The following is a 27,709-nucleotide window of genomic DNA, read 5'->3' as shown; positions in this document are numbered from 1 at the left end:
GCGCACGGAGGCGCATGATGACGATGACGACGACGATGATATTATTATATTATTCCGCTCCTCCGACGAGCGCGATTAGCCGCGTACGGTGCGAAAGAAGTCCGGCACCCATACACGCGCACGGCAGCAGCGACAAGAAGGCCATCTACGTGGTAAATGATTACTCGCAATCTCGCTAGGGGGGGGTGTGGGGGAGGGTGTGGAGGCATCAGTGTTGCTGGCAGGGAGTCAGTCTACTGCCGTCAGCCCGCGGCGTTCGCATCGGCTGGCTGGCTGCTGGCGAGGTGTTGGGACCTCTGGCGGTCACTGGGTTCACGCCCGACTCTTCGCTTTGCCCTCTCCTGTCGTTCCCCCTCTCTCTCAGCCCTCTTCGTCTTTCTCTCTCGGTGACGGACAGAGTGGAACTTTCCTTTTTCTTTGGCGGAGGTTGAGTGGGAACGCGAGACGGCGATTCTTCAATCGGGGGTGAGAGCTCGTAATGACTCCACGGTTGGTGCGGTGTGTGTGTGTGATGGTTGTGTGTGTGTGTGATGGGTGTGTGTGTGTGATGGGTGTGTGATGGTTGTGTGTGTGATGGGTGTGTGATGGTTGTGTGTGTGATGGGTGTGTGTGTGTGTGATGGGTGTGTGTGTTGGGTGTGATGGTGTGTGTGTGTGTGTTGGTCGTGTGTGTGTGTTGGTCGTGTGTGTGATGGTTGTGATGGTTGTGTGTGTGTGTGATAGTTGTGTGTGTGTGATGGTTGTGTGTGTGTGTGATGGTTGTGTGTGTGTGTGATGGTTGTGTGTGTGTGATGGTTGTGTGTGTGTGTGATGGTTGTGTGTGTGATGGTTGTGTGTGTGTGATGGGTGTGTGTGTGTGTGATGGTTGTGTGTGTGTGATGGTTGTGTGTGTGTGATGGTTGTGTGTGTGTGTGATGGTTGTGTGTGTGTGTGTGATGGTTGTGTGTGTGTGTGATGGTTGTGTGTGTGTGATGGTTTTGTGTGTGTGATGGGTGTGTGTGTGTGTGTGATGGTCGTGTGTGATGGATGTGTGTGTGTGATGGTTGTGTGTGTGTGATGGTTGTGTGTGTGATGGTTGTGTGTGTGTGTGTGATGGTTGTGTGTGTGATGGTTGTGTGTGTGTGTGTGTGATGGTCGTGTGTATGTGATGGTCGTGTGTGTGTGTGTGATGGTTGTGTGTTTGATGGTCGTGTGTGTGTGATGGTTGTGTGTGCGTGATGGTTGTGTGTGTGTGTGATGGTTGTGTGTGTGTGTGTGATGGTTGTGTGTGTGTGTGATGGTCGTGTGTGTGTGTGATGGTTGTGTGTGTGTGTGATGGTCGTGTGTGTGTGTGATGTTGTGTGTGTGATGGTTGTGTGTGTGTGTGATGGTTGTGTGTGTGTGTGATGGTTGTGTGTGTGATGGTTGTGTGTGTGTGTGATGGTCGTGTGTGTGTGATGTTGTGTGTGTAATGGTTGTGTGTGTGATGGTTGTGTGTGTGTGATGGTTGTGTGTGTGTGTGATGGTTGTGTGTGTGTGTGATGGTTGTGTGTGTGTGTGATGTTGTGTGTGTAATGGTTGTGTGTGTGATGGTTGTGTGTGTGTGTGATGGTCGTGTGTGTGTGTGATGTTGTGTGTGTAATGGTTGTGTGTGTGATGGTTGTGTGTGTGTGATGGTTGTGTGTGTGTGTGATGGTTGTGTGTGTGTGTGATGGTTGTGTGTGTGTGTGATGGTTGTGTGTGTGTGTGATGGTCGTGTGTGTGTGTGATGTTGTGTGTGTAATGGTTGTGTGTGTGATGGTCGTGTGTGTGTGTGTGATGGTTGTGTGTGTGTGTGTGATGGTTGTGTGTGTATGTGTGATGGTTGTGTGTGTGATGGTTGTGTTTGTGTGATGGTTGTGTGTGTGTGATGGTTGTGTGTGTGTGTAATAGTTGTTTGTGTGATGGTTGTGTGTGTGATGGTTGTGTGTGTGTGATGGTCGTGTGTGTGTGTGATGGTTGTGTGTGTGTGTGATGGGTGTGTGTGTCTGTGTGTGTGATGGGTGTGTGTGTGGTGCTCGTGTCTGTCTGTGTGATGGTTGTGTGTGTGTATGTAATGGTCGTGTGTGTTTGTTACAGTTGTGTGTGTGATGGTCGTTTGTGTGTTTGTGATGGTCGGTAATGTCGGCACAAATTAAACAATAGCCCTTCGTCACAGCAAGAGCTCCCTTTATAGGGCAGTGCTATTGACGGGACATGTTGACTTGTGGTTATTGTTGTTGTTTGTGCCTAGCTGCCATCCAGTCGCACAATTGTTTTATTGTTAAAGTTAAAGATGGTTTTGGTTCATTTTGTAAGCAGGATGTTTTATTTGTATGACAAATGTAGGCTTCATATGTTATCGCCTTCGGATATGGAACATTGAAGACAAGCCACAGCAATGCGACTGTGGCCGTGCACCCCAAACTATGGGCCACATTGTAAATAATGTGGGCCACTGCGGTGGCGAGATGTTAACTACCTCGCCTGGTATACAGGAGGTCGTGGGTTTAAACTCCTTCCCGACCTTGACGCCTGCTGTATATTTGTAATCTGCAAGTTCTCGATCTCGTGGATGTTTCTCCGGGTCATTCGGGTTTTTTTCGCTCCACAATAAGAATCATCACGCACTTAAAGTATTTGGCCGCTCGAAATTTCCACGCGATGATAAGTCACTTCGCTGAGCGATCATTTGTGTTAGCCAGGCTCTCTTCTCAAAAAGAGCTTCGTAACTTAGTGGGCCTGACTTGGTTAGATTAAAAAAGGTGATTATTTTCTATCACGGTTTCAGAGTACAGGCCCAATACGACTAAAGTGCCGAGCGGCCAGAAACAAACAGCATTACAAGATTTTTTCGATTTAAAGCTTTCGTGACTGCAGGGATTCATCTTCTTGGTTCTTTCGGTAAAGTCACGTAGAAGGGAAATAATAAAATAATATAAACCAAAAATATTGTTTTATAAATGTTTGATATTTATATTATTTTAATATTTCCCTTCTACGTGACTTTACCGAAAGAACCAAGAATATTCTAATAGGGTTTATCCCCTTTTTTCTGGCAACAAAACTGACACCTTCTGCAATGAATCATGCTTACATTAACCACACAATACTAGCAGTCAAATGCAAACAAAAAACAATACTCTGATAATGTATGCATTGTCCTTGAAAATGATTGGTCCACACCAGAGACAGCTTTCTTTAGAGCCTAGTCTCATATGGTGTTCGACCAGATGACGCCAAAAGGCGCACAGTTCAAAGACAACGCAACTACCAGAGTAATGAGAGCTCGGGGTGAGCAGCTACATCATGGGGGGAAACCCCTAATAGTATATTTTGGTACTGGCAAAGGAGGTCCCATGATGATGAACCAAGAAAATAGTTTAGTTTAATCTTCGCAGGGCATGATCTGTGACTGCTGCGTAGGTAGTCAGGCGCGTGCTGCTGTCCGAGCATTCAGACGCGCTTTTGGGTCGTCCCCCATATTGTTCGGCGCGATGATGTCCGACATTTCGTTCCGAGTTGAACCGCGGCTCAGGGAGAAGCTCCCTGCACGCGGTGAAAAACGTCGGACACCGTGCCGAACAACAACGCACATCGGGCACGACCCGAAGCGCGCAGCCCGTGGAGAGAACCGTGAATCAGCGTCGCCCCAACGCTGCAACAGCGACCTGAGGTATTGATTTCGCTAATAGCTGGGCGCCGATTGCTGTGTATCGCCCCAAGTGAGACGAAGGAAAATAATCTAATGGCGATGTTAAGATGGTCCACCCCAAACCACCACGCGCTGCACAAATCATGGCAGCGGTAGATGCGGATACATGATGCACAAATGGAATCTTTAAAAAAAAAACCTCTCCAGGAGTGTGTGACTGTGGTCATCCAGGAAAGGGTGGAGCGGTGGTGTAGCGGTTAGCGCGCTGCACTACGAAGCTGGCGACGCGGGTTCGATTCCCGCTCACGGCCAACACCAGTGAAGATTATCTGGGCCTCCCCTAGGTCGACTCAGCCTCAAATGAGTACCTGGTGTGGTGTGTAAACATCGCCACTAGGGAGACAAAGGCGGTCGGGCGTGGCGCTGGCCACCCACCCCCCTCGTGTACCGTTCCGGCCTCCATAGGTGCTCGCTAACAGCACTTGCCCCTATAGTCTGTTAAGGCTATATGGGGGATATATACTCTTAGGTTTTTTCGGTAAAGTCACGTAGGTAAAAAATAAAGCTTGTGTTGCCTCCGAAACGTCGTGATTTTTATTTTTATTTTACTTTTATTAATTTAAATTTTATTTTTTACTTACGTGACTTTCCCGAAAAGACCTAAGAGTGTGAATCCTTGCAGTCACGAAAGCTTCAAATCTAGAATATATGGGGGATATTTGATCTTTGATCCAGGACAGAGACCGGTAGTGCCGCGATCTACAAATGGCAATAAGGGGATATCCCAGCAGCGATACGACTAACTCCGCTTGCTCCTGCTGACGCGGTCATCTGCTGGCTTGATCCCACCCTGAATGTGAAATTGTAGCCGTCGCCTCTGCGTCTACATCGGCGTGCCGTACGAAATAAATAAAAAATAACCCGTAAAAACTAAGTTTTTCACTATAAATCCTTTATATGCGTGGCATCGGGGCGGCTAGAGTCCTCTCGTCCTCTGGCTTGAGATGGCTGCCACCTATGGGTCAGATGATTGTGTGCCAGCATTAACCAATTGGTAAATAAATATTTTTAAAAAATTCCATAAACAGTGTAAAATTTTGGAAAAATTTTTCACGAAAATTCATTGTCACGCACAACGAGTCTGTGTGCAAAATGTCAGCTCGATTGGATCACGGGAAGTGGGTTAAAAAAACGACCGAAAGATTTGCACGGTCCTAAGCAAGCAAGCGAACTTAATATAAAGGGTTTAAAAAAGAATTTAATTTAAAGAGCCCAACGAATTCTTTCAGCGATGGCCTTGAAACTGTGTAAGCGTCGTGGGCTTTGTAGTGCTGAGTACGAACAAAACACACACACACACACAAATGAGACTAATGCCACATGCCATTTTTTTCATACAGAATATGCTCTTGAGGAGGGTGGGGGGTGGTGGAGTGGTTGGGCTATTAATTTAACAGCATGAACTTACGTAAGTATTCACACCAACTGGAATGGCCAGCGTTATTACCACATGCCGGAGGAAACGTGTTAACACGTGATTGTTTTATAATCTAAAACCAACAATAATTTGCAGCCGTTTGTTAATCCACTTCTGGATGAAGGCCAATCCCACACCGTGCCCACGGTCTTGAGGGTGGTTTGACCATAATTGACCACGCTGGTCAATGCGGAGATTGAGTTGGTGAAGTGCTGTACAAAATAAATACATTTTACTGGTAGGAACCTCCTGGTTACACCAGCCCACAGGGGATTATTGTGTCCGTCGTGCAGGGAGGGGCTGGGTGGGGAGGGAGGGGCTGGGTAGGGAGGGGAGGGTGGGGAGGGGCTTGGTGGGGAGGGTGGGGAGGGGCTGGGTGGGGAGGGGAGGACGGGGAGGGGCTGGGTGGGGAGGGGCTGGGTGGGGGGTGGGAGGGGTGGGTCTGGGTGGGGAGGAGCTGGTCACCCCGTGGTGCCCTTATAAAACTCAACGTTTAACCTACTCACGCCGGCTTGTGCCCGCCCTCACAGTCGGCCATATTTGCGGAATACACCACGCCGCCGTTGACCCTGGCCATTGACCGAGCAACCCAACGTTCCTACCAGCTCCCTCCGCAGCAGGAATGTGTTTATCGAATGAAGATCAAGTATGATGCGACTATTGCGGATGTGCGGTGCTCAGCACTCACTGCGCTATGAAGCCTGGCAACCCCCGAGTTCGATTCCTGGTCGTGGCTAACATCAGCGGCGATTGAAAGTATCATTCCACGATCTGACGTGAAGCTGGTGTTGGCTTTCATCCAGCCAGTGGCTTTGACGAATCGATGTGAAATATTTAACCAAACCTTATGGAGCACACCATGGTAATGATCAGTCGAAACGGTTTGGCAAGTTGAGTGAGTAAATGGGAAACACAATTACGTTGGATTATTTCTGAGTAATTTCCTTCCAGAAAAGCATGAGACCACGACACATGTAATTGCGGTTGTGTAATTTATGTTTAATTGCATTTTTTTTACTATCATTGGATGACCATAGAACAAAGACGGCCACTGCATCGTGTGCTTTCGAATCCGCTTCTGTGGCCGTCTGGAACGCTCTTCCTTCCGATATTAGGAAGCCGCAGGAGCTACGCACTCGTAAATCATCGAGATTTAAAACTCATTTCTTTAGAACTTCTTTTTGTGTTTAGTTTGTTGTCCTTCCCCCGCACCTCCGATTATCACGGTTGGCTGTGTAAGGTGCGAAAGAAGTTCAACATACACATTTTACTATGAGACCTCCTTTACCAGTGGCAAAATATAGTAGTAGGTTTTTACCCTTTCAACTGGTACAAAAACTGACACCTTTATACAAGGCATCATGTTTGCAATATCCACAACACAAGCAGTCAAAATGCAAACAAAAAGAAACAACTCTGATAATGATAATGATATGCACTGTCCTTGAAGTTGATTGGTCCACACCCGAGACAGCTTTTCTTAGAGCCTAGTCTCCATTGGCCTTTTGGCGTCATCTGGTCCAACACCATGTGAGACTAGGCTCTAAGAAAAGCTGTCTCGGGTGCGGACCAATCAACTTCAAGGACAGTGCATACTATTATCATTATCAGAGTTGTTTTCTTTTTGTTTGCATTTTGACTGCTTGTGTTGTGGTTATTGCAAACATGATGCCTTGTATAAAGGTGTCAGTTTTTGTATCAGTTTAAACGGTCAAAACCTACTACTATACACATTTTAGTAGCTGGTGCGAGATTTTCAGTGATACGATCTCAGTCTCAAACCATTTCCGTTGCTCACTTGCAACAGCGAATCAACGTGGTGACTGCAATTCGTTTGCACTTAGCTCTGATGGCCGAGAAAACAATAAAATATATTTAAACACTTTTTTAAAACACAACCTACCTGGCCACAAACGATAGCCCAAGGAAGTAGCACATCGCGTCGAGATTCATAGCAGCCATCCAGCAGTAGATCGATTGTCACATGGTAAACATGAATGTACTGTCGTAATGGAAGAACTCCACGACTCCAGGAAGTGGCCCGAAGCTTGCCATAACGTCAAGGACCGTGGCCAATTACAGCCAACGTCAGTTGACCGTGGGCAATTAGACCCAAGCCGAAACATAACATGTAAAAAATAATGTTTAAAAATATATATTTTATTTTTTATGATAGAATATAGCATTGTCATCAGTATGACATAAGTATACTAAGTTTGCAGTCGATACCACATTGGGAAGTTGGTTAAAATTGAGTTACAAGATTTGAAGATACAACAACAGACAGAGTGAGTTAAATAAAAGTGTGTAATAACAAAAATTAAACCATGCACGATAAATGAATAAATATTAATTATCTGTGAACTGTGCTGCAAACATTGCTGTTGGAATTTGACTCGTATCTATATAAAACGTGCTAATATTTTCCTTCTCCCATAGTTTATAGGACCGCCGTGAAAGTCCATCTGCTCGGTTCCCAACGGTTACGCAATCGTGCGATGCGATTGCGTAACCCTCATCCGACCGTGTTCATCGGAGGCGCGAGAGGAAATACAACACATAAATGACGTCACGCACCTAGGGGGGGGGAGTCAGACATTGTGACGATGTGTGACGAAGGGGGGGGGGGGGTTTGAGAAATGTGACGTCACATCAAAATGCGCAACTTTTAATAAATATAGACAACACGTTCTACTTATGTAAATAGACTTTTTAATAAATGTTTTCTCCTACAACATCAGAGTGCAGCGCCACATTAAATACGCACTACAATGACAATAGTTTAAAGCAATTTGAAGCATGTTTTATTTTTTTTTTGGGGGGGGGGGGAGCAGAGCTTTGTGACATCATATTTGATGGGGGGGTCTGACTTTTTGTGACGCCGTGTGACGATGGGGGGGGGGGTCAAAAATCGTCCAAAATCGCGTGACGTCATTTATGGACGGCCCCAAACGCATCTACTAACCCAAAAGCATTTGTTTAAAACAACGTCTCCCGCCATATTGCAGGCCATTGCCCAAAGCGTCACCTATCGCATATATGTTTCCTTAAAAAGCCACAGTGTTATTGACGAATGTGTTAAAGACACATTTTAGTGAGGATGTTGACAAGCCTGACGACCATCAATGAGGCCCAGAAATATGAACCGGGTTCCGAGTTTGCGTGCTTGAACAAATGTTGCAAAGATAATATTGGTCTGCAAAAGCCAACAGGACTGAAATGGGATTGTGTTTATCTTCTTGGTTCTTTCGGTAAAGTCACGTAGAATGGAAATAATATTTTATTATGTTTTGTTTTTATTATTTTATCATTTCCATTCTACGTGACTTTACCGAAAGAACCAAGAAGATTAATGCCTGCAGTCACGAAAGCTTTAAATCAGGATTGTGTTTATCCACGCGCGAAGGCAGAAGATCTGAAGTTGGGTGTTTAGTATTACCCGCATTTCTCCACTGCAATTCATAATGATTTGCCACCTGATGATGGACGCTTGTGTTGCGCCCGAAACGTCGTGATTTATTTATTTTTCTACCTACGCGACTTTACCGAAAGAACCAAAGAGCAGTCACGAAAGCTTCAAATCCAAGAATGAACTCATAATGAGTTTGTGAAAGATTCCGTAAATCTACAAATCTTGTCGCATGAGTTGTTCACTCATGATGCAAAGCCAATTACAATTTCAGAGGAGAATATTGTTTCGTATCTTCTTGGTTTTTTCGGTAAAGTCACGTAGAAGGGAAATATTTTTATTATTTTATTATTTACCTTCTACGTAACTTCACCGAAAGAACCAAGAAGATGAATCCCTGCAGTCACGAAAGCTTTAAATCGAAATTGTTTCGTATGTATAGTTTTTTTTCTTAATAGAAACCACCACTTGTGATAATTAAGAAGTTCCCCAGCGTGGGAATAAGAGGAGGCTATCCCTTGAAGAAAAGGACCTCAGAAGTGGTTCAACAGTGTCTCCTTCCCAGGGCCATTCTCTCAATCATTGCTAGCCCATTGCTGCGTTAAGGCCCACCCACGGCCGTTGTGGATATTGTTTGATCATACTTCAACACTGTATTTAGTATAAACTCTTAAAAAATATATTTGACCAGGTAAGGCCCACTGAGTTATAATAGCCGTTTTCAGAAGGCTATTATAAATGATAGCTCAACGAAGTGGCTTATCACGTGAAAATGTATAACAGCCAAATACTCTAAACGCATTTTCATGCAAAATGTGGAGGAAAATCCACGCGACCATGGGGAGAGAGAGAAACTGCAAACTCCAAATACACAGCAGCAGGCGTCAGGATCAGGATCAGGAATCAAACCCACGACCTCCTGCATACCAGGCGAGGGAGTTAACATCTCCTAGCCACCGTGATGATAACGGAGAGAGAAAGAGAGAGACACTGCAAACTCCAAATATACAGCAGCAGGCGTCAGGATCAGGAATCAAACCCACGACCTCCTGCATACCAGGCGAGGGAGTTAACATCTCCTAGCCACCGTGGCACCCTGATATCAGATCGACAGTATGAAATCCTTGCACCAAGTATTGCCTTGCAGCAGTTTGGCCCCCAGAGAATCCCCCGGGACGGAATAAAACATCGCGCGGCGGCGATGCGGGCACGGTATTCACGATGGCGCTTTCCTCTTCACTCAGGAACGCACGAGGGAGTCTCAGGGCTCATTTGACAAGAGGACTTTGCATCGGAGTCACGGGAACAATCCCGCGAGAGTGAACCCCGGTCAACACGGAGAGGGCAGACACTCGGCAACAACACCTGGCATGCCCCCCGTTGTCGGTGGCTGGCGGTGGTGATCGCCCATCCAAGCACGGACCGGCCTCGACAGCTCCATTATCATCCTCGATCTCAAGCCGCCGGGCGCTTTGGTGATTTGTTCGTCGGATGCGCCAACCATCCAAGGCTGGGCACCCGCTTAGCAGCAGGGCGAACGGTAAATCGGCGCAAGCCGTCTGTGCGGCCGTCTGGAACGCTCCTCCCTTCCACGGGGAGCAAGTCACTTTTAAATCAACTCCATTGACAAACTAATTTCTTGAGAACTGACTTTTTATATTTAGTTTTGCTGTCGGTTGGCCACGTAGTTCAACGAACATCCAGAGGTGGTGGTGTGGGGGGGAGGGGGCGATCGGTGAAGGTGCCCAGCCCGTGTCATGAGCTGGCTGCCCACTGCCCGCACTGCCCTCTACTGCTCCATCTCCGCGATGGCGGTGCCCTCAAACGTGCTGCTGCTGCTCACCGCCACGTGCGGCCGCGCCATCCCGGGGCCAACGCTGCCGCTCGCCCTCAACCTGGCTCTGTGCGACCTCTCGCTGGGCATCATGTGCGCGTCGATGGCCACTGTCAGCGGCACCAGCAGCAGCACCACCAGCATCACCACCACCACGACCACCGGCACCGCCGCCACCGCCGCCGCGATCACGACCGGCGGCGTCGACGTCGTCGTCGGTAACCGACCCCCGGCCAAGTGGTGGCCGGGCCCTCTGTGGCTGTGCCACGCGCGGGCCTTCTTCCAGACCTCCCTGCAGCTGGCGTCCCTCCACTCGCTGCTCTGGCTGAGCGCCTGCCGCTTCGCCGAGGTGCAGCGGCCCCTGAGCTACGCACGCACCGTCACGGCGCGGCGGGCCGGCGCCGCCGTGGCCCTGGCCTGGGGCCTGGGGCTGGCCGCCGCGGCCGCTCCGCTCGCGGGCCTCGGCAGCTACGGCCCCTCGCGGGCCACGGGGACTTGCGGACCGCGCTTCCTGCGGGCCGAGGGCGGGGCGGCGGGAGAGCGGGCCCTCTGCGTCCTCCTGCTGGGCCTCGGGGTGGCGGCGCCGGTGGCCGCGCTGGCCGCCATGTACGCGTACATCGTGCAGGTGGCCAGGAGGCAGGCGAGGCGTGGGGCCTTCGTGTGCACGGAGGCGCACTGCTACTACGTGCCCGCGCGGAGGTTCCTGCGCTGCACCGTGGTGCTGGTGTCCACCGTGGGTGAGGCAGGGAGAGGGCTCGCTCACTCAGTCACTACTCACTCAGTCACTACTCACTCAGTCACTACTCACTCACCGCTCACTCACTCACCGCTCACTCAGTCACCGCTCACTCAGTCACTACTCACTCAGTCTCTACAACACTCACCACTCACTCACTCAGTCACTACTCACTCAGTCACTACTCACTCACCACTCACTCAGTCACTACTCACTCACCACTCACTCAGTCACTACTCACTCACCGCTCACTCAGTCACCACTCACTCACTCAGTCACTACTCACTCAGTCACTACTCACTCACCACTCACTCAGTCACTACTCACTCACCACTCACTCACTCACCACTCACTCAGTCACTACTCACTCACCACTCGCTCAGTCACTACTCACTCACCGCTCACTCAGTCACCACTCACTCAGTCACTACTCACTCAGTCACTTCTCACTCACCACTCACTCAGTCACTACTCACTCAGTCACTACTCACTCACCACTCACTCAGTCACTACTCACTCAGTCACTACTCACTCAGTCACTACTCACTCGCTACTCACTCACTCACCACTCACTCAGTCACTACTCACTCACCCCGCTCACTCAGTCACTACTCACCACTCACGCTCATTCGCTCGCTGCTGACTCATTGACCACTCAATCACTGCTCACTCAGTCACTACCCACTGTTCACTCCTGTATGTACATGCAGTCATCGACTTACGAACCATCTTCCATGAATTGTCACATTTTGTTTAACATCGACTTAAAACGCGAACTGACCCGCGGAACTATTTTGTCCAGCGGAGTGATCCTCCACACACACACACACGTGTGCGTTTGTCTTTGTGCGTGTGTGTTTGTCTTTGTGCGTGTGTGTTTGTCTTTGTGCGTGTGTGTTTGTCTTTGTGCGTGTGTGTTTGTCTTCGTGCACAAAGACACTCATACAAGCGTGTGTGTGAAAGTGAGTGTGTGTGGGTAGCGGTAGCGCAGTGGTTTGCGCGACACTCCACAAAAGCGACGGACCCGAGTTCGATTCCCGCTCACGGTCAACACCAGTGACGATTATCTGAATCGGCCCTGGGGCTCCCCTAGGTCGACTCAACCTCAAATGAGTACCTGGTGTCGCGGTGTGTTGTAAACATCGCCCCTAGGTGCCCGGTTCGAGGTGCCCTCCTTCTCTCTGTGCGTCTTGGGGACATCCACCGACCTCTCTTCCCTTGTCTGCTGCCCGATTGTACAACTGACTCTGAGGCCGTCCATAAATGACGTCACGCACCTAGGGGGCGGGGTCAGACATTTGTGACGATGTGTGACGAGGGGGTTGAGAAATGTGAAGTCACATCAAAATGCGTAACTTTAAATAAATATAGAATTGTTATAACAACACTAATTGTTATAGCAACACTCCTACAACATCAGAGTGCAACGCCACATTAAATACGCACTTCAATGACAATAGTTTAAGGCGATTTGAAGTATGTTTTATTGTTTTGGGGGGGGGGGGCAGAGCTTTGTGACGTCATATGTGAGGGGGGGGGGGTCTGACTTTTTGTGACGCCGTGTGACGAAGGGGGGGGGGGTCAAAAATCGTCCAAAATCGCGTGACGTCATTTATGGACGTAAAAAATAATGTACTCCACAATGATATTGACCGATTATGTCGTCGCTGTAACAATCGATACTTCGGAGTTCCATTTCCCTTTTCGGCGGACTAACTCAACCCATCATCACTTCGGGGGGGGGGGGGTGGGCCGTTTAAACACATCGTGTACCGCTTTGTGAAACGTCAGCCACGCTTGGCCTTCTTTGCAGACACTCGCCCTTGCCGTGGGAACGTGGAGTTTCCACTCGTCTGTCCCGGGGGTCGTCGGCGCTTTGTGCCGAGCTCGCTGATCCGTTATCCGCGCGCTGCCAAGCCCAGCTGTCAGAGGAACATCGTAAACGAGATTCGTTGTTGTTTTGCAATCGCCGGGTTATCATTCTACTGCGTAAGCGATAGCCGCTTCGATGAGGCTCGGAGTGCGACAGCCGCGGATGTTGTCCACCCCGAGCAGCACGTCGCTGTATCCCAGAGCTCAGCAAACCAACAACAACAACAATGCAATGCGTTCAATACGAGCCGGCGGTCCTTCAAAAATAAATTCACAAAGCAGTCCTTGAATTGGACTTCCGTGGTAAACTGGACATCCATGATAAATTGGACTCCCATGGTAAACTGGACTTCCATGGTGAACTCGACTCCCATGGTTAACTGGACTTCCATGGTAAACTGGACTTCCATTGTAAACTGGACTCCCATGGTAAACTGGACTCCCATGATAAATTGGACTCCCATGGTAAACTGGACTTCCATGGTGAACTCGACTCCCATGGTTAACTGGACTTCCATGGTAAACTGGACTTCCATTGTAAACTGGACTCCCATGGTAAACTGGACTTCCATGGTGAACTCGACTCCCATGGTAAACTGGACTTCCATGGTAAACTGGACTTCCATGGTAAACTGGACTCCCATGGTAAACTGAACTTCCATGGTGAACTGGACTCCCATGGTAAACTGAACTTCCATGGTGAACTCGACTCCCATGGTAAACTGGACAATTTTTGTTCTAATTTCAAGAGCAGCACTTCAGTCCTTAAAGAGCAGCATGCGGCACCGGGTCGTGTCAATATTCTAAACAATGTCCGACGGTTCGCTGCACGTGCTAGGAGCTTCAGGATTTGATTGAGTTTGTTCATCATTGGCCTCTCTATTAACGTGCTTGTGAAGAAGGGGCATTGCATGAAACGTCACCAATTACATGTTTTATTTGAAGTCCACACACACACACACGGATTGCGATTATTACTAATCGTGCTTGTGCACCAATGTCTGCCAAAGCAGCAACAGCAGCATCGGCGGCATCGCGAAATAAATGTGACAGTAAAACCACGTGGAAGGGAAACAATAAAATAATAAAAATAAAACATAATAAAATTCTCACGACGTCTCGATTGCAACACAAGCAATCATCATCATCAGGTGTGAAAACTACGGCAAGAAAATGAAAATGAAAACTACAGCACGAAAATGTTCTCGCTGTGGTTTTCACACCTGATGATGATTGCTTGTGTTGCAAACGTAGTGAGAATTTTTTTTTTATTTCCCTTCTACGTGACTTTACCGAAAGAACCAAGAATACGAATCCCCGCAGTCACGAAAGCTTTAAACCTCAATTTCAATGTGAGAGTCTTCATCTTAGAGCCGTGCACGGCCCCACGGCGTGCAGCCTACGCAGCGCGCTCAGCCAGAGCGCGGAGCGAGCACGCGGAAACGTATAAATGCTCGGTAAAGTCACCTAGGCATAACATAAATTAAATCACGACGTTTCGGGCGCAACACAAGCGTCCATCATCAGGTGGGAAAGATCGTACACACGCGCTTCATCCGCGCGGTTACTCTCGATCGCTCGCACAAAGTCGTCGAGCGAAACGCGACGAAATAGCAACCGATGGGGTTGTTTTTACGCGGCCCTTTACTAAACGACCGTCGCGCGGATTTTTCGTTCGCGGCGAACGGTTTCACCGATTGCGTCAAAACAGCGATCGGCCCCTTTCGCTCACGCCCCGGACACACCGGCGCGTTCCGATTGGCGTCATCGGCACGCACTCGCGCGCGCGGACCCACGCACGCGGCAACGCAGCCATGTTTGCGCTTCGCAAAGAGGCCGTTCCAACTCCACGGGCGAGAGATGGTAAATAGGTTTGTCTGTCCCGAGCGGCCGAGGTTACTCTGCGGTATTTGTCACGACGGCGTGCGCTCTTCGCTCGAGTTGCGCTGGACGGTCCGACTGCGTTGGCTGGGAGCCCTCGTCGCAACTTGATGTTTTGGTTTCGATTTAAAGCTTTCGTGACTTGCAGGGATTCATCTTGTTGGTTCTTTCGGTAAAGTCACGTAGAAGGGAAATAATAAAGTAATACAAATAAAACATGATAAAAATAATTCTCACGACGTTTCGGCCACAACGCAAGCAGCCGTCCTCAGGTGAAGAACAGGTTTGTCGTAAAGACAGCGTCATTCAGACGGAAAGACAGCGTCATTCAGACGCTGTCTTTCCGACAGACCTGTTCTTCACCTGAGGATGGCTGCTTGCGTTGTGGCCGAAACGTCGTGAGAATTGTATTTTATTATGTTTTATTGTTTATTATTTTATTATTTCCGTTCTACGTGACTTTACCGAAAGAACCAATAAATTGATGTTTTGGCTTGGGCGACGTTTTCCAAAAAGAACGATAGCTACAACAACAACAATAACAACAACAAAAATGTTGCCCATAATATTGTGGCTGTCGTCTGATGAGACCGCTTGTAATTGCCGGCGAAACGTCGTACTCGAATTGTAAATGTTGTGGGTTTTACTCTCCAACACACCGGTGTGCTGGAGAGTAACGAATTGGCCACGTTCTGTTTACGTGACAAACCTTACTAATTGGCTGTGTCGGGTGGGGGCGGGTTTAACGACACATTTATATTTACGCGATCTAACCCCCAAAAAAAATGTTTTATGGATAATTTTGGTCGCGACAGTCTACGTGTTCACAACCCTATATTCAAAAACAGATAAGTGTAAATGCAAAACAAAAAAATATCCACCAAATAAAATCACGAATATTTGGCGTACACATGTTTTTTTTAAATCCTTTATATTAAGTTCGCTTGCTTGCTTAGGACCGTGCAAATCTTTCGGTCGTTTTTTAACCCACTTCCCGTGATCCAATCGAGCTGACATTTTCCACACAGACTCGTTGTGCGTGACAATTAATGTTCGTGGAAAAAAAAATTCCAAAATTTTACACTTTTTAGGACAAAAATATTATATTTAATTACCAATTGCTTAATGGTGCAATGCAATCATCTGACCCATAGGTGGCAGCCATCTCAAGGCAGAGGACGAGAGGACTCTAGCCGCCACGCATATAAAGGATTTAGAGTGAAAAACTTTGTTTTTACGGGTTATGCTTATTCTGGATGCAAGATAACCCCGACGATATTTGTGTCACCATCGACTATCTCGAGCCCCCGTGGAGAATCACTCGAACTAACTACGTCACTCACAGCCACGTGTGAGCTGGATGGCGGGGTAAAGTGGAGGTACCCCGAATTGTAATATCAATCATGGATTTATTTGTCCAGGAAGGGCTTTTATTCGTAAGATGTTTTTTTATCCATAAGATGTTTTCATTCTTACGATGTTTTTATTCGTAACATGTCTTCATTCCTAAGATATGTTTGATCCGTAAGATGTTTTTATCCGTAACATGTTTTTTTATCCATAAGATTTTTTCATTCTTACGATGTTTTTATTCGTAAGATGTCTTCATTCCTAAGATATTTTTTATCTGTAAGATGTTTTTATCCATACGATACTTTCATTTGTAACATGTTTTCACTCCTAAGATGTTTTTATCCATTAGATATTTTCATTCTTACGATGGTTTTATTCGTAAGATGTCTTTATTCCTAAGATATTTTTTATCCGTAAGATGTTTTTTTCCGTCAGATGTTTTTTATCCATACGATATTTTCATTTGTAAGATATTTTCCCTCCTAAGATGATTTTATCCATAAGATACTTTCATTTGTAAGATATTTTCCCTCCTAAGATGTTTTTACCCATAAAATATTTTCACTTGTAAAGATTTTTCCCTTTTGAAGATATTTTCATCCGTAAAATTTTATCACCCACAAGATATTTTCACTTCGTAAGACATTTCCCTGTTGATGATGTTTCCATCCGTCAGATGTTTTTTTTTGCTCGTAACACTTTTTCAAGCCCATGAACGGTGAGATGGCTCGTCAAGCAAGCGGCGTGCGTCACAGCTGAGCCTCGCAACGTTTCCGCGTGTCTCGTCCCCCCCTCCATTCACCGCGCCAACGTCGGAATGTGACACCGAGACACTTGAGCTGCATCGCGACCGCTGTACCGCGTTCGCAGGGAGAGAGGGAGTTGACTTATCTCGCTCGCTCGCTCGGGACACGCAACGAAACTTGCAGGTGGCCCGACATCAACAAGCAATAAATCCATCGGCAGGGTTGGGTGAGAGTGCTTTTTAGAAATCTGGACGCTGTGACGACGTGCGCGTACGTCGTGATATACTCGTTTACGAGGTCGCCGCACGGTGCCGAGATGTTAACTCCCTCGCCTCGTATACAGGAGGTCGTGGTGTCGATCCCGACCCTGACGACGCCTGCTGCTGTATATTTGGAGTTTTGTGTGTCCCTCTCTCGCTCCCCGTGGTCGCGTGGATTTCCTTTGTTGTTGTCTTCCCCCACCCCTCCTCCTTGCCGCGCCTACGATTAGCGCGGTTGGCCAGGTATGGTGCGAAAGAAGTTCAACATATACTAATAGGGTTTTTCCCCTTTTTTTCTGGCAACAAAACTGACACCTTTTGCAAGGAATCATGTTAACATTAACCACAATACTTGCAGTCAAATGCAAACAAAAAACAATACTCTGACATTTATGCATTGTCCTTGAAACTGATTGTCTTTGAACTGTGCGCCTTTTGGCGTCATCTGGTCGAACACCATATGAGACTAGGCTCTAAAGAAAGCTGTCTCTGGTATATTTTGGTACTGGCAAAGGAGGTCCCGTGATGTAAGTTCAACATACATCACTATACATCGCACTATCCACGATACCATGATACTAGATAGAAAACGAATTTCTTTAGAAAGGCCGTCCATAAATGACGTCACGCGATTTTGTACGATTTTTGACCCCCCCCCCCCTTCGTCACACGGCGCCACAAAAAGTCAAACCCCCCCTCAAATATGACGTCACAAAGCTCTGCCCCCCCCCCCACCCCCCAAAAAATAAAACATGCTTCAAATCGCTTTAAACTATTGTCATTGTAGTGCGTATTTAATGCGGCGCTGCACTCTGATATTGTAGGAGAAAACATTTATTAAAACGTCTATTTAGTTAAGTAGAACGTGTTGTCTATATTTATTTAAAGTTGCGCATTTTTATGTGACGTCACATTTCTCAAACGTTCCTACGCAGTCCAACAGAAAGCCACGAACTAACGATACCCCGCATTGATGTACCGTCGTAGGCATAGTGGACCGCACACATGCCAAGGACATGACTAGCACCCATATGAAACTAAACTAAAACATTTCATTTGATTGAAAGCTTTCGTGACTGCAGGGATTCATCGTCTTGGTTCTTTCGGTAAAGTCACGTAGAAGGGAAATAATAAAATAATAAAAATAAAACATAATAAAATACAATTCTCACGACGTTTCGGCCACAACGCAATCAGCCGTCCTCAGGTGAAGACCAGGGCTGTCGGAAAGTCTTTCCGCCGAAACGTCGTGAGAATTTAATAGTTTTATTTTTATTATTTTATTATTTACCTTCTACGTGACTTTACCGAAAGAACCAAGAAGATGAACAACAATGCAATGCGTTCAACACGATCCGGCGGTCCTTAATAACTAACTTAAAAAAGCAGTCCTTGAAGAGCCGCATGCGGCTCCGGAGCCGATGGTTGCCAACCCCTGTCCATGGTGAACTGGACTTCCATGGTGAACTGGACTTCCATGGTAAACTGGACTTCCATGGTAAACTGGTCATCCATGGTAAACTGGACTCCCATGGTAAACTGGACTCCCATGGTAAACTGGACTCCCATGGTAAACTGAACTCCCATGGTAAACTGGACTCCCATGGTAAACTGGACTCCCATGGTAAACTGGACTTCCATGGTAAACTGGACTCCCATGGTAAACTGGACTCCCATGGTAAACTGAACTCCCATGGTAAACAGGTGAAGAACAACTATACCGATGTCGTCGTCCCCGTGTGCCCCCCCCCACGTGCCCCCCCCCCCCCCGCAGTGGTGCTGCTCGTCTGCTGGGTGCCCTACCTGTCCGTGAGCTTCTACGCCGCGTTCGCCCGCCTCCCCGTGCACGTGACAGCCGAGGCGCTCTGCTCGGCACTCACGCTGCTCACCTCGGCCCTCAACCCGTGGGTCAACTTCCTCTCCCAGCAGTAGGTCGACGAGACGCGAGACACAAAGGCGAAGGTGCACCCAACAGCTCCCACCCCCCTCCCCCCTCCCGTGTAGCCTCTAACAGACCGTTTGGGGGGCAAGTGCTGTTAGCGAGCAGCACCTATGAAGGCCGGCACGGCACGCGAGAGGGTGCGGTGGTTAGCACCACGCCCGGTCGCCTTTGTCTCCCCACTGGCGATGTTTGCGCGCCGCACCAGGTGCTCATTTAAGGCTGAGTTGACCTGGGGGAGGCCCAGGATGGGTGCAGATATTCACCACCCGGTCTCTTTTAATCGACCCCGTGCTGATTTTTGTACACCGCACCAGGTACTCATTTTAGGCTGAATTTACCTAGGGGGGCAGCCCAGGATCGGTTCAGATATTCACCACACTGGCCGCCTTTATCTCCCTAGTGCTGATTTGTACACACCGTACCAGGTACTTACTTTAGGCTGAGTTGACCTAAGGGTGACCCAGGATTGATTCGTACATTTGCCGCTGATGTTGGGCCGTGAGCACGAGTCGAGCTCGGCCCGCTAGGTCCGTAGAGCGAGTGCGCTAACCGCGGCGCCAGCGTTCCCTTTTCTACGCACACACACGAGCACACGCGTGATCGGTGACGCGCCCGGCGTTCAGGGAGTGAGCGGTGAGGGAGGCCGCCCCGTGGCCAAATCCGTGTGGGCCTGCAGAGAAGTGCATTGTGGGTGACCAAAAAAAAACACATTTTCAGAAGTGCATTGTGGGTGCCACAAACATCTTCAGAAGTGCATTGTGGGTGTCAAAAACATCTTCAGAAGTGCATTGTGGGTGTCAAAAAACATCTTCAGAAGTGCATTGTGGGTGCCAAAAACATCTTCAAAAGTGCATTGTGGGTGGCACAAACATCTTCAGAAGTGCATTGTGGGTGCCACAAACATCTTCAGAAGAGCATTGTGGGTGCTAAAAACATCTTCAGAAGTGTATTGTGGGTGGTACAAACATCTTCAGAAGTGCATTGTGGGTGCCACAAACATCTTCAGAAGAGCATTGTGGGTGCTAAAAACATCTTCAGAAGTGCATTGTGGGTGCATAAAAACATCTTCAGAAGTGCATTGTGGGTGCTAAAAACATCTTCAGAAGTGCATTGTGGGTGTCAAAAACATCTTCAGAAGTGCATTGTGGGTGCCACAAACATCTTCAGAAGTGCATTGTGGGTGTACATTCGGAAGAAGTACGGCACGATCCCAATGCTCGACTTGCCGCATTATCCATCGGTGGGTTCAAGACGACGGAGATGTAGATGATGCCCCCGTCCCAACTCAGGCTCGTAAGGCAACGCAAGGGAGATGCTGTTGCTCCAGGCTCTCGCCTTTCTGATCGGCCCAAAGTAATCGCGTGCCCCGGACACAACGATCAATATTGACCTTCTTTTAGCAAGTCTCAGTCGACTGAATAAACCTTCGAATCGTGTCAGAGCTGGTGACAGGGTCAATTAAAGGCTGATAAAAAAAAAACAGATTTGCCGATTACAATTTTTATTTCAGACTCTTTTATGAGGATAGGTGTGTTGTGCTGCCAATACGTCCATTTGTCTGCTATAAATTTCCACGTGATTAGACACTTTCGTTGAGGTATCATTCATCGCCAGGTTGCTTCTGAAAAATAGCTACAATAGCTTAGTGGGCCTTACCTGGTAAAATAAAACAATTTTAGTGCAGTAGGAGTAATAATGATGATGGTGATGACGATCCAATGCAGATGGAACACGTGGATATTGGTCCACATTTTCTGTACTGCCTTCTCGTGGCGAGCCAGGGTAGGGCGCTATGGTGGCGAGATGTTAACTACCACGCCTGGTATACAGGAGGTCGTGGGTTAGATTCTCGACCCTGGGGCCTATATATTTGGAGTTTGCGTGTTCACGCCGTGGTCGTGTGGATGTTTCTCCGTTTCCTCCAGTTTTTATCCCTCCACATTTAAAATCAACGCACGTTTAGAGTATTTGTTTGCTATAAATGTCCACATAATGATAAGCCGCTTCGATGAGCTATCATTTTCGATAGCCAGGTCAGGTTTGAAAAAAAGAGCGATATAGCTCAGTGCGGCCTTACCTGGTAAAATAGAAAATAGTTTTATAGTTTATAGGGCGGCATCGAAAACTTTTGGTTTAGCAATATTTGTTTGTTGTAGTACAGAGTTAGATTGATAACTTTTCATCTAAATTGTCTGGAATTTTTGCACACAGCATTGATATACGGTGCTTTTTCTATAAGTCTTTGCTGTTTTTTCCTGGATTTTTCTTTCTAGATTTGAAGCTTTCGTGACTGCAAGGATTCATACTCTTTGGTTTTATCGGTAAAGTCACGTAGGTAAAAAATAAAATAAAGGAAAACAACTAAATTAAATCACGACGTTTCGGGCGCAACACAAGCCTCATTCTTCAAGTGGGGACAACGTAGTGAAAGCACAACCGCTTCAGTGTGTTTCTGTTGCGCGTAGTCACTTTAAGATGTTTCTTGTTCATGTTTTTAAATCCTTTATATTAAGTTCACTTGCTTGCTTGTTTGCGCGCTTACGACCGTGCAAATCTTTCGGTTGTTTTTTAACCCACTTGTCGTGATCCAATCGAGCTGACATTTTGCACACAGACTCGTTGTGCGTGACAATTTATTTTCGTGAAAATTTTTTTTCCAAAATTTTACACTTTTTAGGAAAAAATTAATTATATTTAATTACCAATTGCTTAATGGTGGCAGGCAATCATCTGACCCATAGGTGGCAGCCATCTAAAGCCAGAGGACGAGAGGACTCTAGCCGCCACGCATATAAAGGATTTATAGTGAAAAACTTTGTTTTTACGGGTTAATTTTTTGTTTGTTGCGGCTGCACCCGAGTCAAGAGCCGCATGGCTCACAGGGCTACGCCTAATAAATGACACTGAAAACTGAATTGACCCTGACCCCTCTGACCTCTCGCAGGAAGTTCCGCCGGGCGCTGTCGCTGGGCTGGTCCCGGCTCTGGGGATCGGCGTGCTGGTTCTGGGCACCGGCGCCCCCCCGCCAAAACCGGAGGGAGGTTCGCCCTCCATGGGGAGGGGGGGCGCAGGGCCCCCCGTCCCCCTCCGTGCCTCGATCGATCCTCGGTTTGGTACCGGTCCGGCCTCTGGTCGGCAACGGGCGGATTCGATCATTTAATCGCTCGCTCTCTTGATCTCTCGATCATTCGCTCGCTGGCCTCCACCGCTGGGGGTAGGGGGGAGTAGTAGGGGAGGGGGGGTAGGGACACAACTACAGAGAATTAGGAATCACCATCGGCGCGATAGATATCTGCGGAAATTTTTTTTAAAGCGCACCGCTGCGATCAGGCGCCCCGCGATCCTCTGCCATCGCTCGGTTTTGTTCGCGTTTTCTTTTTTCCCCGACATCCTCTTCGAGCGTCCACCGCGGGAAGACGGAGCGACTATAGAGGCGTCGCGGGAGAGAAAGAGACGACGGCGGATTGGAGAGGCCTTCATCCAGCGGTAGATCGACCGTGGCTGGCTGATCTTTGTGATGCGGTGGTCGTTGGCGTTGTTAATATTATTATTAATCGTAGTGTAGTCACAAGACGACCTCTCGGCCACAAGACGACATCTCCCCCCCCCCCCCCCGCTTGTTGCTAATGGCAACACCCCGGGACATTCTGTGCCCGAAATCGGAAGACAATTAACATTCGACGGCGCGGGGTTTTGGTTGCTGATGGCAGCGCTCGGTGGCTGATGCACCGAGCGCGTTCTCTGATGGACCTCCGTGAACTCTTCCTGCGCGGTCCAACAGAAAGCCACGAACTAACGATACCCCGCATTGATGTACCGTCGTAGGCATAGTGGACCGCACACATGCCAAGGACATGACTAGCACCCATATGAAACTAAACTAAAACATTTCATTTTGATTTAAAGCTTTCGTGACTGCAGGGATTCATCGTCTCGGTTCTTTCGGTAAAGTCACGTAGAAGGGAAATAATAAAATAATAAAAATAAAACATAATAAAATAATTCTCACGACGTTTTGGCCACAACGCAAGCAGCCGTCCTCAGGTGAAGAACAGGTCTGTCGAAGAACAGGTCTGTCGGAAAGACAGCGTCATTCATTCAGACGCTGTCTTTACGACAGACCTGTTCTTCACCTGAGGACGGCTGCTTGCGTTGTGGCCGATACGTCGTGAGAATTATTTTATTATGTTTTATTTTTCTTATTTTATTATTTCCCTTCTACGTGACTTTACCGAAAGAACCAAGAAGATAAAACATTTCATTTTTACCAGTTAAGGCCCACTGAGCTATATAGTGACCTGGCTATCGCAAATGATGGCTCAACGAAGTTTGCTCATCATCACGCTGTCATCTAAAGCAGCCAAATAACTCTAAACGCGCGTTGATTCTAAATGTGGAGGGGAAAACCCGGAGAACAATCCACGCGGCCACAGGGAGAACACGTGAACTCTATACAGGCGTCGGGATCGAACCGACGACGTCCCGCATACCAAGCGAGGTAGTCAACATCTCACCACCACGGCCCCCCTATATCGGTACAAGTTTGTTATATTTCCGTTTGAAATTCTGAAGCCGGGGATTTTTATTTGCCTTTGGACCACGACGGCAATTGCCGTCTGCGAAACGATGTTAGTTAGTTTTGGTTCTGATTTGTTCCAAGTACCACATAATGATGTTGATGATGATGATACAAAATCATCACATTCCACCCGCGGGGTACCTCTGTGTGGAGGGGGGGTACGCCCCGTGGGGAGATGGAGCGCTTCGCGTGCCGGGCCACCGCTCCGCTTTGAGGTGCGGTGGCCATCACTTGGCGACGGATGCTGGCGGTCGGACGAGAGGAGATGTTTTTGGCCGTGAAAAAATATTTTCGTTTTTGTTTGTCTTCAAGGAGCAGGTGGGGACGGGGAGCCTTCATCCAGCAGTGGATTGACCACGGCTGCTGCTGGTGATGATGATGATGTAGTGTACTTGTGTTCTGCGTGGTGTGACATTATATCTGGACTTTTAAAAAAATAAGTGTTTTTTTTTAGATAATCGTCTTACTGTCATGTGCACTGGACCACAAGTGGGGCGATCGCTTGTTGGATAAATTAATTGGCGGTGGTAATTTATTGGTAATTGTTGGATGAATGATTTTCTTTTACATTTTATGCACTTTACAGACGATATAACAAGGTACCATAATTTATCAAGCATGACAGTTGTCCCGTTTTAATAACAATAGTAATAACTTTAAATTATAACGGTGAGAGAGCGAGAGCGAGAGAGGACGACTCAAAGGCACAAGGAGGAGGAGGAACCACAGACGAACAGGAAGGAGCAGCAGCAGCAGCCACGCGGTGAAGATCCGACGCTACCAACGATTGCCCAAGATCTGCTATCCCCTAGATACATCAAGGTGTTATCGGCCAACCAATGAGTGTCTAAGCGTGTGGGGCAGGAAAATCGGAGCACGTAGAGAAAAACTGACGTGTGCTAGCGGGCAACGCTCTATCCCCGTGAAGATAGAACAGGTGGAGTCCACATTCGTTGTGCTGCATTTACCTCGGGAGCCAGGATATGACTCATGGCAAGAGAGTTTCACAACATCTGTGTGGTGTGTGTGTTTGATCCACAAACCCTCGCTGCCTCCGCAGTTCTGGATACAGGCCACGTGCATAGCCGCCACGACCCAGGCGAAAGCTTTGGCTAAGTTATTGGTGCCTTTGACTAAATCACCCAGAATGCACCCAAACTCCATCAGATCTCAGAAGCCAAGCAGGCTTGAGTCTGGATAAGTGCGTGGATGGTCGTTCATTCTCCTCTGCTGGCCCCACTGTCTAGAGCTCTGTGCCAACCCCTGGCCACGCCTCGTATCCCCATGCCCAACGCCAGCCCTGGTAGTCTCCCGTTGAAGCACTAACCAGGCTTCACGCTTGCATAGCTTCGGGCCCACCCAGGGTGATCTGGAGTTCGCCCGATAACTCGTGACTTGGCGACCGTGAGGACAAAGCTAGGACCACGTGGTATCTCTTGTTTGGATGCCACGGGGCTGTCTGCGCCCGGCCACTCGAGACGGGGGGGTCGTGAGTTCGCATCGCCGCGGTTGACCGTCGGATGACCGCGTGACCGATCGGGCGATTCGTCTTGTCACCATCGTGGGAATTGAATCAAAAACATCGACCAAGCGAGAGTCCAAGTGATTGATCGCTGGAAGCAGTGGTGGACATTCCTCATTTCTACGGCGGAATTGAGCCTCATTCATCGTACGCGAACTGTTGACTTCCCCACATAGCGGTACCTGTTTTATCGACCCTGGTGAGAAGATGGTCTGAGTGAACCTTCCTCACCACACCCCCACCCCCATCCCACCCCTGGCCACAACATGGTACGGTACCGATTTTATCCACCTCGTCGGGAGTGTAGGCCGACCCCATGCTGCAGTCGAAATCACGTGACTATCACCGCAGGGTCACTGACAGCGCGAGATTGAGTGACGTCATTGCCTTCTGGGTCCGTTACGAGCCGGCCGGGGTTGGCGCAACGCGCGAGTCAGTGGCTCGCAGTCGGAAGGGTCATGAGTTCAACCCCCGTTCGTGGGTGGTGGGGAGAGGTTGACCTTGGGGTTGATAAAATAGGGGCCATTTTGAAATTCTTGGTTCTTTCGGTAAAGTCACGTAGATAGAAAATAAAAATAGTTAATTTTAATTAAAATTTAAAATAAAATAAAAGCAAAAAAAACCCACGACAGTTTCCATCGTGACACAAGCGGTCTTCATCAGGCGGAGAGAAAAGAGGGGCCAAGCCTTGTGGGGAAATCAGCATCGTCCGTCTGATGGAAGAGAAACTCCGCGGTAGACACGCCAACGTTGAGCCGACGTCGGCACCAACGTTCCAAGTTTTTACCGTGGGTCGCCCCTGCCATAGGAATGTCGAATTTCCCACCGCTGGCTCTGCGGGGGCTATAAACGGGAGACACGAGCTACGGTGCCTCCTCAAAGTGTCTCAACACGAGCCAGGGAAATGACACTTTGTCTGTCACCGCTCACCGCTGATGTTGGCAATGAAACAGCTCCATTGTTGATGCGAACAAAAGACTCGCGTAGCATTGTTTTAACTAGAATCATAATGAAAAAACTATTTAAAAATCGACTGTTCAATCAACTGGTTGCGACGACGAGAAGTCACGTGCTGCTCGATGGACACCTCGTGCTGTCTCGGTCACGTGTGATGATGACGACGACGATGACGCGAACGGGGCGGTCTCTCTCTCTCTCTGCCCGTACGATATCGCGCGATATGAGGTCCACGATAATCGCGGTGTCGTCCGTTTTTTTGCCAAGTTGCTGTGTCGTTATACCTTGATTGTATGTATCGCAATACAATGATGTAGATGTAGTAACCTTTGTGTAGCTACATGTATATAGAAACATGTGCATATGTGATGCGCATACGTCGTTATGAAATGATATGTAAACAATCATTGTATACTCTTTGGTTCTTTCGGTAAAGTAACGTAGGTATAAAATTAAATTAAATAAATTAAATCACTTTTATTTTCTACCTACGTAACTTTACCGAAAGAAGCAAAGAGTATGGATTCCTGCAGTCACGAACGCTTCAAATCAAGAATCATTGTATAGCAAAATATATGTGAATTAGCATTGTATATATATCAAACTGTAAACACTGTGGTGGTGGTAGCTAAGACGACAGTCACAGTGGTAGCAGTGGTAGTAGTGGTAGAAGTATCAGCAGTAGTAGCAGTAGTAGCAGTGGTAGCAGTGGTAGCAGTAGTAGCAGTGGTAGCAGTAGTAGCAGGGGTAGCAGTGGTAGCAGTAGCAGTATCAGCAGTAGTAGCAGTGGTAGCAGTGGTAGCAGTAGCATCAGTAGTAGCAGTGGTAGCAGTAGTAGCAGTGGTAGCAGTGGTAGCAGTAGTAGCAGTGGTAGCAGTAGTAGCAGGGGTAGCAGTGGTAGCAGTAGCAGTATCAGCAGTAGTAGCAGTGGTAGCAGTGGCAGCAGTAGCATCAGTAGTAGCAGTGGTAGCAATAGCAGCAGTGGTAGCAGTAGTAGCAGTAGTAGCAGCGATAGAAGAGCGACTAGGCGGTGACTGACCGCCGACAACAAACACAATAATTTGTCTAAAGTGGTACTTTCCGTCCTTTAAATTGGTGTTTGGCAACATTTTTTTGTATCACTCTCTGGAGACATTCATTGCGGTTGTAACGTCATTATAATAGTTGCAGTTGTTTCATCGTCGATTGAGTTGTGTTTGCGTGACTGGCGGCATGCACTGCGTTTGACGACGTTGTTTCGTGTAAAGTCGCAATGCTTGGGGGGGGCGAACGACGCAGGCTTTACGTTGCAATGAAAAATGACCTTTAGAACTCATCGGATTCCTCCAGTTTAAATAAACTGATTCTGAAACGTATTCAACTTTGTCTTCATCTTCGCATTGCAAAGTTCAGGCACGGCCACAACAACAACAATGCATAGTGATAGGTTTTTACACTTTCAACTGGTACAACAACTGACACCTTTATACAAGGCATCATGTTTGCAATAA

General features: G+C 47.9%; 1 protein-coding gene across 1 annotated transcript; it reads left to right on the top strand.

Annotated features, from left to right (window-relative positions):
- Positions 1-237: 237 nt before the first annotated feature.
- Positions 238-27,574, top strand: LOC144734605 (uncharacterized). The gene is made up of 4 exons (XM_078616869.1): positions 238-465; positions 9,782-11,108; positions 18,994-19,147; positions 22,106-27,574. The coding sequence occupies exons 2-4, from the start codon at positions 10,295-10,297 to the stop codon at positions 22,335-22,337; spliced, it is 1,200 nt and encodes a 399-aa protein (XP_078472995.1). The 5' UTR covers positions 238-465; positions 9,782-10,294; the 3' UTR covers positions 22,338-27,574.
- The last annotated feature ends 135 nt before the right edge of the window (positions 27,575-27,709 follow it).

The sequence above is a fragment of the Lampetra planeri genome, chromosome 52 (genome assembly GCF_965212315.1).
Source record: "Lampetra planeri chromosome 52, kcLamPlan1.2.h2, whole genome shotgun sequence".
Classification (NCBI taxonomy): Eukaryota; Metazoa; Chordata; class Hyperoartia; order Petromyzontiformes; family Petromyzontidae; genus Lampetra; species Lampetra planeri.
This window is presented reverse-complemented; position numbering and strand designations above follow the sequence as displayed.

Bases quoted from the DNA above. Each gene is read 5' to 3' on its own strand.
- LOC144734605 (XM_078616869.1), top strand. From the start codon at position 10,295: ATGAGCTGGCTGCCCACTGCCCGCACTGCCCTCTACTGCTCCATCTCC. The intron at 11,109-18,993 runs GTGAGGCAGGGA...CCCCCCCCGCAG, and splicing joins GGTGCTGGTGTCCACCGTGG to TGGTGCTGCTCGTCTGCTGG. The intron at 19,148-22,105 runs GTAGGTCGACGA...GACCTCTCGCAG, and splicing joins GTCAACTTCCTCTCCCAGCA to GAAGTTCCGCCGGGCGCTGT.